This window comes from Salvelinus alpinus, chromosome 4 (assembly GCF_045679555.1).
Source record: "Salvelinus alpinus chromosome 4, SLU_Salpinus.1, whole genome shotgun sequence".
NCBI lineage: Eukaryota > Metazoa > Chordata > Actinopteri > Salmoniformes > Salmonidae > Salvelinus > Salvelinus alpinus.
The window spans coordinates 62,826,649-62,840,216 of record NC_092089.1 but is presented as its reverse complement, the minus strand read 5'-3'; the positions used below and the strand labels follow the sequence as shown (position 1 = coordinate 62,840,216).

The following is a 13,568-nucleotide window of genomic DNA, read 5'->3' as shown; positions in this document are numbered from 1 at the left end:
GGGGACCTTCAATGCTGCAGACATTTTTTGGTACCCTTCCCTAGATCTGTGCCTCGACACAATCCTGTCTCGGATCTCTACGGACAATTACTTTGACCTCATGGCTTGATTTTTGCTCTGACATGCACTGTCATCTGTGGGACCTTTTATATAGACAGGTGTTTGTGCCTTTCCATATCATGTCCAATCAATTGAATTTACCACAAATGGACTCCAAGTAGAAATGTCTCAAGGGTGATGGATGTAAACAGGATGAATTTTGAGTCTCATAGCAAAGGGTCTGAATACTTATGTAAAAAGGTATTTTAATTATATATTTTTTTAATACATTTGCAAACCATTTCAAAACCTGTTTTCACACTCATTATGGGGTATTGTGTGTAGATTGAGGGGGAAAACATTAATTTAATCCGTTTTAGAATAATGCTGTAACGTATCAAAATGTGGAAAAAGGGAAGGGGTCTGAATACGTCCTGAAGGGCACTGTATTAACATGTTTGCACTCTGTCAGTGTGTCTTTTAGGATTCATCCATACCGTCTTGCTATTTATATTGCAGTAATTGATGGTACACTTCACACACTGACTGGATTTTATTCCTTGCCCATCCTTTGGCAGTGATAAACCATGCATAGTGATTCGGTCTATAAGGGCTGTAACGTGCATGCTTGTGTGTGCGGGAGACGGCGAATGCTGTACATGCGTCTTGTCACATTTTTACGGCCGATTACTGTAGGCTGCGCTTTCCTGTGCTACATTTTGTGACGCTCTCTCCATCGTTTGTGTGTCCAGGTGAAATGGATGATGTACTGGATAGTGTTTGCGTTATTCACCACAGTGGAGACCCTCACCGACTTGTTCATGTCCTGGTGAGTCTTGGTGGGTCGTCTCTGACCACTGCCCTACAGCCACGATACAACACCAGTCCCTAGGACTACCCCCTAGGATCAAAATACTTTGACAATACGTATTCATGGTTGAAAAGATGTGCTCACTAGGATTGCTATATTTAAATCAACTTCGATTTTGTTTGTCTACATTTGCCATGGTGTAGGTAGGCTATTGCCTTCTGAAAAGTACCAAGATATCGGAGCAAACGCTTGGTACACCCTTTGTTCCCTGAAAGAGGCCTAGATCCATTCTCCTTTCCTGCCTATTAAGTATCTCCTGTTGGGTGTGGTTGTCCATGCAGGTTTCCTTTCTACTTTGAGTTGAAGATAGCCTTTGTGATCTGGCTCCTGTCTCCGTACACTAAGGGCTCCAGCGTGCTCTACCGCAAGTTCGTCCACCCCACCTTGTCCAACAAGGAGAAGGTAATGTGTAACTCTTAACCATGAACTCTAACCCGGTCCAACAAGGAGAGGGTTAGAGGTCACAATGAGATCCAGCTCTCTGTCTGCCTGTCAATTTTCTACTAGTTAGATGCGTTGACTCAGATTTCTTTGTTTTGCGTGACTGTCACCTGCTTTTGCTCTGTCTTTCTATTTCTGTTTCTCTCCTGCTCTTTCCTTTTAATAATTTTTTATTATGTCTTTTTCCCCATCTTCTGACCTGTAGGAAATAGACGAGTACATCACCCAGGCCAAAGACCGTAGTTATGAGACTATGATGAGGTTTGGAAAGAGGGGGCTGAACTTGGCTGCTACGGCCGCCGTCACTGCAGCTAGCAAGGTAAGCAAGGCGCCGGGCCTCGACCAGGGGTGTGTCTGTGTGCACATGGTGTTTCCGTGTGCGAGAGAGGACGGAACTTCCAATGTGCATATGTGTCTTTGTCACCCCAAGGCGTGTTGAGGTGTGTGCTCTTACTGTATGCTCACTTCATGTGCCTTAGCACTGGAATGCTGTAGGGCGTCTGTCTGTATATGCGTACATCTAGAGCCGGCAGTGTTTGAGCGATGTGTGTGCTGTGCAGGGCCAGGGCGTGTTGTCGGAGAAGCTGCGTAGTTTCAGCATGCAGGACCTGACTCTGATCAACGATGGGGAGGAGCTGGGCCTGCGTTCCTCTGACCCGCGCATGAGGAGAGACGCCATGGACGACATGGTTACTGGAAGTAGCACGCTATCTAACACACTGCCCCGCGCCAAAGCCACACGCCAGAGTGGGTAACACACACCCACACACAAATGCTGGCTTGCGCCATCAAATCAAACGTATTTATATAGCCCTTAGATCAGCTGATATCTCAAAGTGCTGTACAGAAACCCAGCCTAAAACAGCAAGCAATGCAGGTGTAGAAGCACGGTGGCTAGGAAAAACTCCCTAGAAAGGCCAAAACCTAGGTAGAAACCTAGAGGAACCAGACTGAGGGGTGGCCAGTCCTCTTGCTGCTTCCATACGGCAGAGTATTTAATGCGTGCGTACAGATCACTGTGAATATTGGGGTATGTGGACCTGATCACCGGTCAAAAAGGTTGTCGAGAAATGACAGCCATTTTAGTCATAGACAAGTCAGCGTACTGTAATACTGTCTGTACTCTGTGCCCGTTGTCGAACAGCTCTTATCGGTACTGGGAGGGAGGTGGTGAAGTCATGTGATTTAAAAAAAACTGCAGGATGCCAGGGAGGAAACGCTCCAGAAGGGGAGGAGATGGGGAGAGGGAGCATGTGATGTCAGTGGGGGGTCTTTGTGTCTGACTGCACAGCGCTGTCTCTGTGGGGCTGGCAGTTTGTGAATACAGGGGGAAACACTGAGGTAGAAAAGGAGAGTGAGGATGGAGAAAGGGAATACATTTAGTTCATGGGCAGTATGGCATGAAAGCCAGGAAAGAGGAGAACTAGTGTAGCGACGAGACAGACCATATAAAAGAGACAGAACAGGAAACGGTAAAAACAAAAAAATCAAATCAAATTTTATTGGTCACATACACATATTTAGCAGATGTTATTGCGGGTGTAGCGAAATGCTTGTGTTCCAAGCTCCAACAGTGCAGTAGCATCTAACAATACACACATCTAAAAGTAAAATAATGGAAATATTAGGACGAGCAATATCGAAGTGACATTGAATAGAATTTAGTGGGAAGAAAAAGTATGTGAACCTTTTTAGAATTACCTGGATTTCTGAATAAATTGGTCATAAAATGCATAAAACGTCTGCTTAAAATAATAACACACAATTATAATTGTTCATGTCTTTATTGAGCACACTGTGTAAACATTCACAGTGCAGGCTGGGGAAAGTATGTGAACCCTTGGATTTAATAACAGGTTGACCCTCCTTTGGCAGCAATAACCTCAACCAAACATTTTCTGTAGTTACGGATCAGACCTGCACAATGGTCAGGAGGAATTTTGGACCATTCCTCTTTACAAAACTGTTGAAGTCCATAATATCCTTGGGATGTCTGGTGTAAACTGCTCTCTTGAGGTCATGCCACTGCATCTCAATCGGGTTGAGGTCAGGACTCTGACTGGGCCACTCCAGAAGGCGTATTTTCTTCTGTTGAAGCAATTCTGTTGTTGATTTACTTCTGTGTTTTGGGTCGTTGTCCTGTTGCATCACCTAACTTCTGTTGAGCTCCAATTGCCGGACAGATAGCCTTAAATTCTCCTGCAAAATGTCTTGATAAACTTGGGAATTCATTTTTCTGTCGATGATGGCAAGCTGTCCATGCGCTGAGGCAGCAAAGCAGCCCCAAACCATGGTGCTCTCTCCACCAAAGTTTACAGTTGGGATGAGGTTTTGATGTTGGTGTGCTGTGCCTTTTTTTTCTCCACACATAGTGTTGTGTGTTCCTTACAAACAGCTAGGGTTGCAAAGGGTCGGGAAATATCCTGCATTTTTCAGGAAATTTTCCATTTGGAAGTTAAGCCAGGGAATTTGGGAAATTTTGCTTAAATACATCAAACAAGTTAGCTTATAAGTGTGACTTTTTTTTGCGGGATACACAAGGCAATTCTAGGTCTTGTGGCATATTTTGGTTAAACTATCCCCAATTCAATGGAATTGCAACCCTCTGCATGCACAGTGCAATCTTCCATCGAATGTACAGCTGATTCTAAAGATCTTACACACTAATAAGATGCTATTGAGCCCACACTACTACACTGTCTGAGCCAAGGACTACATGCTTTCTGGTAAGCTTTGATTACATACTGGTTGGGGTGAAAATATTTTATGACATATGTTTTTTTTAACTAGTAAATAGTAGCCTACAGCAAAGTGTGTTTTAAAATAATTTCCGCTAGTTAGTTTTTGCTACCATGTGGGTTTTAGCTTGCTTGAGCCTGCTAACTGAGTGTTAATACACCTGTTTCCATATGTTTCATTTTAAAACATTTATCTTACAAAAGAGTTGTTTAATCTGTACATGGAATTGTATTTTTTATTTTTTTTACTCCATTTTCCCCCCTGATCTTTACAAGAAAATGCCACGGGCACTATCTGATGTGTGGAGACATTTCACTGCAGCTAATGTAGAAGGAGAAGCTATGTACATTTGCAAATACTCTGTAGAATGCAACAAAGATGCAGAATCATCTGGCCAAGTGCATAAAGTTCCCTCCGTGCTTACAACAAGCAACCTCTGACAAAAGTCCCTCTACTTCTATTCGAGGTGAAAATGATGAATCCGACACCTCATCGATTGCAACAGCTCATGGTCCTCCTGGAATCAGTTTTTTTTACTCAAAGGAGGAACGTAGTCAGGGAAAAGCTGATGAATGTCTTGCTCGAGCTGTGTATACAACTGGTTCACGTCTGATGCTCACAGGCAATGTGTATTGGAAGAGATTTCTGAATGTTCTTCACCCAGCATACACCCCTCCAACCAGACATGCTTTATCTACTCATTTGCTGGATGCAGAGTTCAACAGAGTTCAAGTGAAGGTCAAGCAGACTGTATTATGGTCATCTCTGATGGGTGGTCGAATGTTCGTGGGCAAGGAATACGTAACTACATAATTTCCACCCCTCAACCAGTATTCTACAAGAGCACAGACACAAGGGACAACAGATTGCAGATGAGCTGAAGGCAGTCATCAGTGACCTTGGACCACAGAAGGTATTTGCACTGGTGACAGACAATACTGCGAACATGAAGGCTGCTTGGTCTAAAGTGGAGGAGTCCTTCCCTCACATCACACCCATTGGCTGTGCTGCTCATGCGTTGAATCTGCTCAAGACATCATCGCACTGAAAGCAATGGATACATTATACAACAGAGCCAAGGAAGTGGTTAGGTATGTGAAGGGTCCTCAAGTTATCGCAGCAATCTACCTCACCAAGCAAAATAAGAAGACGAATAGGAACACAACAACAAATCAAATCTAATTTTATTAGTCACATTCACATAATACAACCGGTGTAGACCTTACAGTGAAATGCTTACTTTGTAAGCCCCCAACCAACAATTCAGTAAAAAAAAAATGCAGACAAGAATAAGAAGTAATTAAAGAGCAGCAGTAAAAAAAAAAATACGAGACCATATACAGGGGGCTAGTGGTACAGAGTCAATGTGCGGGGGCACTGGTTAGTTGAGGTAGTATGTACATGTAGGTAGAGTTATTGAAGTGACTATGCATAGATGATGACAACAGAGTAGCAGCGGTGTAAAGAGGCGGGGGCACAATGCAAATATTCTGGATAGCCATTTGATTAGATGTTCAGGAGTCTTAAGGCTTGGGGGTAGAAGCTGTTGAGAAGCATCTTGGACCTAGACTTTGCGCAGAGAGAACAGTCTATGAGTAGGGTGGCTGGAGTCTTTGACAATTTTTAGGGCCTTCCTCTGTCACCGCTAGGTATAGAGGTCCTGGATGGCAGGAAGCTTGGCCCCAGTGATATACTGGGCCGTTCGCACTACCCTTTGTAGTGCCTTGCGGTCAGAGGCCGAGCTGTTGCCATACCAGGTGGTGATGCAACCAGTCAGGATGCTCTCAATGGTGCAGCTGAAGAACCTTTTGAGGACCCTTGCCAAATCTTTCCCGTCTCCTGAGGGGGAATAGGTTTTGTCATGAGGGCACAACTGTCTTGGTGTGCTTGGACCATGTTAGTTTGTTGGTGATGTGGACACCAAGGAATTTGAAGCTCTCAACATGCTCCACTGCAGCCCCGTTGAAGAGAATGGGGGTGTGCTCGGTCCTTTTTTTCCTGTAGTCCACAATCATCTCCTTTGTCTTGATCACGTTGAGGGAGAGGTTGTTGTCCTGGCACCACACGGCCAGGTCTCTGACCTCCTCCCTATAGGCTGTCTCGTCGGTGATTCTTTCTCCATATATGGTAAATATATCCAATGCAAAAAACATATACATTTTAATGTTCATTCCCACGGAAAGTTTACACCTGAATATTCCCCAAAAATGTGCAACCCTACAAACAACAGAATATTTTGCCAGTAGCGCTGTGGAACATCCATGTGCACTTTTGCAAATTTCAGATGTGCAGCAATGTTTGTTTTTTTTTTGGACAGCAGTGGCTTCTTCCGTGGTGTACGTATTGTAGACTTGTCAACAGAGATGTTAGCATCTTCCAGAGATTTCTGTAAAGTCTGACACTTTAGGATTCTTCTTAATCCCATTGAGCATTTTGTGCTGTGCTCTTACAGTCATCGTTGTAGGACGGCCTCTCCTAGGGAGAGTAGTAACAGTGCTTAAATTTCTCTGTATAGACAATTTGTCTTACGGTGAACTGACTTTTAGAGATACCTTTGTCACCCTTTCCAGCTTTATGCAAGGCAACAATTCTTAATATTCTGAGATCTCTTTTGTTCGGGGCATGGTTCACATTAGGCAATGCTTCTTGTGAATAGCAAACTCAAATTTTGTGAGTTAATGGGGCAGGGCAGCTCTAAGTGGTTCTAAGGTGTAAGGTAGAGGTGATATGATCCTTAACTAGCCTCTCAAAGCACTTCATGATGACAGAAGTGAGTGCTACGGGTCCATAGTCATTTAGTTCAGTCACCTTTGCTTGATTGGGTGGGATCAATGGTGGACATCTTGAAGCAAGTGGGGACAGCAGACTGGGATAGGGAGAGATTGAATATGTCCGTAACCAAAACTGGAGTGTTTAACGCGTGAGCTCCTGTTAGTGGCTATAGGCATGTACTCTCGTCTCATTCACCAACTACATGTCTGATAGGAGAGCCTAGAAACCTGCCATGTATTCTCTATGAAGCAAACAGCATGAAACTGGGAGGGACCTACCTGAACTTGTTTTCATTGCAAAACTTTCTGTTTTGGAGTAAAAGGTTTCTGCGGTGTGCAACTAATGAATACACCCCTGGCACACTAGTGGGAATGTGACGATGATGATAATTTCACTCATGACAGCCCACAATCCCTCTGTCCAATCCCACAGCTCGTTCCTCCATGGTTCCTCATCTTGACGAATCATCGCAGCACAGCTCGGACCAATCAGACACCAGGAGCATCACCACGGAGCATTCTGACGAGGACGTCGTGGAGAAGGCCCCCGTGAAACGCACGGCCAGCGTCAGGGCAACCAAAAAACCTGCCGCTGCCAAGACCGAGGTAGGGGATCACACACAGAGTGGAGTGGGACTTCGGCTTATGCATTATTTGTGACAGGAGAGTGACTGCTTCTTCTGCACTGAGGAGAGTCAGAAAAGTGATGGTTTTAAGTGCACTGGGTGTGCGTGCCAGTATTGTGAGTGTAAATGTGGAAATCAATGAGGAAAAGTGCACATACCACTCTGTTTTGAGGAGTCACAGCGCAACCCTTAATGAAGGATGACGCCAATGCAGTCTCGCCCCACTCTTGACTCCTAATATGTTTAAGTGTGTGCAAGTCACAAGGTCACCCACAGTATAACTGTATAATCCTCCAATAGAAATACTCTCATATATTATCATGTATGAATGAATATCGCCTTCTCCAGCAGCTGTGTAGAAGCTGCCCTGGACACAGTGCTACGATCAGCTGAGTCTTTAATCTTAGTGGAGGGAAATGCTAAACTTGCCTTAGATCAGTGTAAGGGGAAACCTCATCCTACTCTACTCCAGCACTAGCCGATTTAAAACCTTTTTAAAATTTTTATTCACCTCCACGATTTACGATGGAGTTTAGCAGCGACTAATGTGGACGTACTGGAGCTCCGACGTCACATAAAATGACGTTTCAAAAACGACAGATTTCAGCACCCGGAAGAATAGCCCGCAATTACACACGACATTGTTCTGTGTAATTTCGAGCTGTTCTCTGGGTGCTGAAATAAATGTGATGTCGCTGTCCAACAATAATCCCCAACCAAATTTACTGAGCATGAGCAATTTGGACAAAAACGATGGATATACTGGGTTGGCCTGAGTTGTGCGAAGTTGGTAAAACAATTTTTTTTAATGAAAAATGATTCACAGCTGTAATTGCTTCCACCAAGTATTAACTCCGGGGGGGGGGGGGGGTGAAGACTTATTCAATTATGATATTTCAGTTGATTTGTAAAAATGTATTTAGCAAATCTTTAACTTCCGTTCACTTTGAAAAAGTGGAGTTGGTTGTGTAGGAATAATCTAATTGAATCCCTTAAAAAAAAAAAATGTTTAATGTAAAAAAAAATATTTTTTTACATTAAACATTTTAAGGTAGCGAAATGTGGAAAGTTCAAGGGAGTGGAGACTTTCTATAGGCACTGTATATACGGCTCAATAGTACATGGTTGTGTATAGGAAGATTTGTGTGCGCGCCGTGGACTAATTCAGGAATGCGGTGTGTCGGTTGTTAGACGGCTCTTGTGCGAGGCGTCTACCCACTTAGGACGCTAAGCCCTTGTCCAAGTTCTCTGAATACCTACTTCTCTCATTTTTCTTTTTCATCTCTGTTGTCATATCTTTATTTTTCAAATTTTCTCTTCGGTAAACTCCTTGCCTCTCTTCCCTCCTGTCAGACTACTACTACTACTAAGACGGTGAAAAAGATGCCAAAAAAGAAGACTACCACTACAGCTATAGCCAGCAACAACGGCGAGTCACAATGAGACCTGTATCTGCTGTCCCGATCTACACCCTACTGTACGCTACTACTACACACACACACACACACACACACAGCCAAGGACCTCTGGACAGTCACTCTTGCCTGTTAAGCGCCACTCACAGGTTTAGTTCTACTATATATGCCCAGCTTCATTTCAACTCACAGGTTTAGTTCTAATATATATATATATGGTCAGCTTCATGTCAACAGCACTTTTTATTTAACCTGCTGCTTACATTTTAGGCTGTATAGTCATTGACATCAGTGTATGTAAGTGCATGTTTTGTTTGAGGTAATGGCAGTGATGGCCTGTTAACTGAACTGAAAATGTGTTGCTTCCTTCCTCCTGTACTGTTTACAGCCTTCTCTGTGTTGTCTATCCAAAGCCTCACACGGGATTGACTTGACTTAATCCTCTTGGGGCCTTTGGGAGCATAGGGCATCCACCCTGGCTCTTCCACTCACCCACTGTGCGAGGGCTTTTGCGTCTTGCCAGGAGATTCCTGCTGGATTATTGGAGACACATTTTTTCTCAGGATCAGCTTAACCTGCCTGAGTCCTTATGTTATCCAGAGTGAAGGGAAATGCTAAACTGGTCTTAGATCAGTGTTTTAAGGGCAGCATTCCAATTAGTATGTTATCTACTCTCTATTGGAAGGTAGTTTGAGGCTGCCATGTAGGGGAAGGTACTATAGCGGACTAGGCATGTCTGGAAGAGAAAGCAAGGAGGCCAGGGAAGAGAGGAGAGCGGGAGGAGTGCTAAAGAGTTGTGGACCGGACAGACTAGCTCTGCTCAACATGTCCCTACTACAGAGATCAGTCTCACCTCTGTCTGTAGAAGTCTATAGGGCCAGGACCCTATCCCCTTTGGGAAGTCTGTCTGTACATGGAGGCGGTGTTGTCGTCTCTGGAAAACGGAGGACATTCTGGGAGCACTTAGGTCTCTAACTGTGTTAAGCCCATGCCAAGGTTTCTCATATCATTCACTCTGCTGTTGTGGAGCAGTAGTGCCCATCGACTGATAAACACTCGGTCACGCGCTGGCAGAGCGATGAACAGATCGGTGTGTGTGTACCCCCCTCTCCGTTCCTCTCCCTCTGAACAACTCCACCCATCCTCACTCTGTGCAGAACAGAAAGTCCAGCAGAAAGACCCACAGATTCAGGCTTCGTTACCTTTTTTGTGTGTGTTGTGTCTCTGCATTGGTGTGTGTGTGTGTATTTTTGGAACGTGACCACACTTCTGTTTTCCCCCTCTTTGTTGACCCAACTGCATAGAGCCAGAATGACATTTAGCATTCACTTATCACATAAACATATATTTGATTTCATTTAACTCAGTACAACCACGTGTTGATAATGCGTTTAAAATCATTGAGGATGACAGTTAATGGTCCTATTAAATGACTCAAATGTACAGACAGGACATAGTAGGCCTATGCTACACAGTAGACCTAGCCTACTAGGCATACTTGGGTTAAAGATAAAATGTATTCTTTTTTTTATTACTTGTATAGCGCTTTTCAAAGCGCATAAAAAGTGAAACATTGAAATGATGGAGATTGAAAATCTGCTGTTTTTGGGGTGAAGTTGAGGCAATTTGAGCTGGAAAGTCATTGTAGGTTTAGAGGAGAGGGCATCGACGGGACAGCCAAGGGGAAACAAAGAGAGTCTGAAAAAACGGGCTCAGAGCTCTACAACAGCGTACCACCTGCTTTTCTGAATGGTCAGTCACTCTATTGGAGTCAGGAATTTAGCGCCCACCTGGGTGAGGCCATGGCTGCTGAAAAGCCACTACATCTTGACAGTGGTTAGGAGCGTTCCCTGAACAGTCCCTGAATTTCCTCTGCTACCTCTGGCTACAGAATGCAGTTCTTGCTGTAATACTTCCAAACGGATTAAACAAAAAGCCGGATTATTTTGAATCCAGACAAACCGCTAGCAATTAAGCCAAAAGATAGACTTTTCATCACAATCCTGCAACTCTCAGAGTCAAGACCACATGATATAGTGCAGTCAAAACCCACAAAATAAATACAAATATTTAGAGCTCTTTGCCTCGGCTACGTTATGATGCCATGGCAACCACAGAACCAATAAGCATAATCATCATAATATTATAACCATCAATAACATCAATGTCTTACACTGCAGCGCTTAGCCTAGCTATACTGTACTCTCCTGTGTCTGATAACCAAACATTTTAATTGAATTGTGTTAGACTTGTGCTTTAGGGTTATTTTTGTTTACTCTAAATTGTCGGACACACGGGACGTGGTGGGGTTGTACCCTATTAGGAAGACCTTCAGGCTGTCTGGCTCTTACCTGGGTGAGCACCCCAGTCTGACTAGTGAAATGTCTGAGGGATCAACTACTATCATAGTCCTAAATGGTCACACTAGGTGTTGTCAACTATTGTAGACTATATGACTTATGTCACACACTACGTATATTCCCGACCTAGGTTAGTTATCCATGACTGATATCTCTACTTCAGGGCCCGTATCCACAAAGCGTCTCCGAGTAGGAGTGCTGATCTAGGATCGGGCCCCTACCTGTCCGTATAATCTTATCAAGGAATCAAATCTGAAGGGCCTAGATCAGCACTCCCACACTGAGACGCTGACGCTTTAAGGACACGGGGCCCAGATGTCTGTTAATCTAGGGTCTCGATCATATATCATTGTTTCTCTGAACCATAAGGAGAGCAGCTAAACTAGCATATCCTCGTCACCTGTCCTCTGACAGTAGCCACCTCAAACATGGTGGAAACTGGCTTACCCTGTTAGATAGATGGAAGGATACTGTGGATAAATGATCTTCCAATTGTGTCTAAAGCTGTTAAAACGATGTGCCCTGCTAGTGTTTTATTTAAGAGATATATATATATATATACACACATAGCATACAAGGTGGGTTTTTGGACAAGTGTTCTTTAGGGCATCTAATCAATGCCTTTTAAACTATTGCCTTGTCTGAAATCTGTCCCTACCCTCAGACACCTCTTGTCAATCTCCCCTAGATACTGGGATAGAGTGTAAAGGATTGCATGGGATTAGCTAAAAAAAAATGTGCTAAGAGCGCCACCTAGCTTCCTTGTAGGTTAGGTTGAGTTTCCACCATGTTGTGCTTTTGTCTTACACCTACCTGATCCTCTCATAATCTAGGAGTGTGTTGGGTTAATTGGAACATAAAGGAGTTGATTTTTGGACTGGGTGTGCTTTAAGGGGTCCTTTTTGCTTTGGGCAGGTTTTATTTGGAGTTCCCTTTTAATGAGTCTAAATTGAAAGCATGAGACTACTGCACTTGTGTGTTGCTGCTGTCTGCAGTGTGACACTGATTTGAACCAGTAGTGGGAGACGTACTCCAACTGTTTTAGAGATACTGTTTGAAGTTACCTACATGTACACACTATGTAAAAGTAATTTTCTGATTGTATAAAATAGCTTGCTTGCCTTACTCTTCATGAATACATAGGTTTTTCTTCTTTTGTTGCTTTTTAAGACTTGATTTGTATTCTTTTTGGGTTTTAAAATTAAATCATATTGGATTTCCTTAAGAGGAGGCACCTCAACCTCTCTGTAAAGCCTTATGCTGTGAAGAGTGCTACTTGTGTTTTTTTTAAATCTCTTATCAATTTTTCTGTCTCAAGAAGAGGCATTTTAATTAATCAGTGAACGACCAATAACAGTGTCATAGTCCTGTAGGAATTTGCTCAGAGAATGGGAATTTCTCAGTCTGGTATTCTGAAAATGTTGTGTTTTGGTAACGTCCAAACTGAAGTCATGTAGCCCCAAGCTTTCTTTTACAGTGTCTGCTCCCCCCTTTCTGTCAGGCTGGCTGCATATTCCACGAAGGCAATTCGATTGTGTACTTTTTTTCCTATTGTTTTAATTTGCTACAGTTTGCACTGAAGAAAAGATGGCACACCCTATTGAACGCTTTCTAGTTGTCATGACAACATTACTTGACATTTTAATGTTCATTTCATTTTTTTGATATTTATTTTTGGAATCCGTAATCAATAATCAGTATTATTGTGTACAGGAAGTCTCATTGTGAGAATATTCTGGATATTAATATTGTTTGTGCCAACTATCAATACTATCAATACTGTAATTAAGGATGACAGTCATGTACCAATAACTGCTACTAATAAAGAAAACATATTACACTCCTTATCTATCTTGTGTTTTTGATTATTTTACCTTATTGCCAATAACTTGTAACTAATAATTTTTTAAAAGTGATTCTATTTAAAAAGGTATTTATATGTAACCTTTTGGGTAACTACCACATTCATAAATGAGTTCTAGATCTGTCACTCATTGAAAGCAAGTCTACGAAGCGGTAGATCTGTTCTATGGGTGCTTTTTCTATGCTTCCCATTAAGTTTTGTTTTTACGTGTTTTACTTTCAGTTTTGTACACCAGCTGAAAATATATTTTTGGTTATAATTTGCATTAGTTTAGATGGTACAATGATTCTCTACAATGTCACAAACTGATTTCTGCATATTGCACCTTGTTTAATGTTACTTTCATCCCTCTTTAAAGATTACCTCGTCATGCATTCCAAGATTAAAGGTGAACTGCACTCACGAATGCGCGATTCTAAATAAATCACTGACAGTGTCACCA

The 13,568-nt window shown here is 42.8% G+C and overlaps 1 protein-coding gene across 1 annotated transcript in view; it reads left to right on the top strand.

The window, feature by feature from the left end:
• LOC139574094 (receptor expression-enhancing protein 2-like) overlaps positions 1-13,109 on the top strand; it is a 30,222-nt gene extending 17,113 nt beyond the window's left edge. The window contains exons 3-8 of the mRNA XM_071398269.1: positions 792-868; positions 1,192-1,312; positions 1,557-1,670; positions 1,912-2,098; positions 7,295-7,467; positions 8,841-13,109. Coding sequence (XP_071254370.1) covers positions 792-868; positions 1,192-1,312; positions 1,557-1,670; positions 1,912-2,098; positions 7,295-7,467; positions 8,841-8,930 — 762 coding nt within the window. The 3' untranslated portion in view covers positions 8,931-13,109. The remainder of the gene's footprint in view (positions 1-791; positions 869-1,191; positions 1,313-1,556; positions 1,671-1,911; positions 2,099-7,294; positions 7,468-8,840) is intronic.
• Positions 13,110-13,568: the final 459 nt, after the last annotated feature.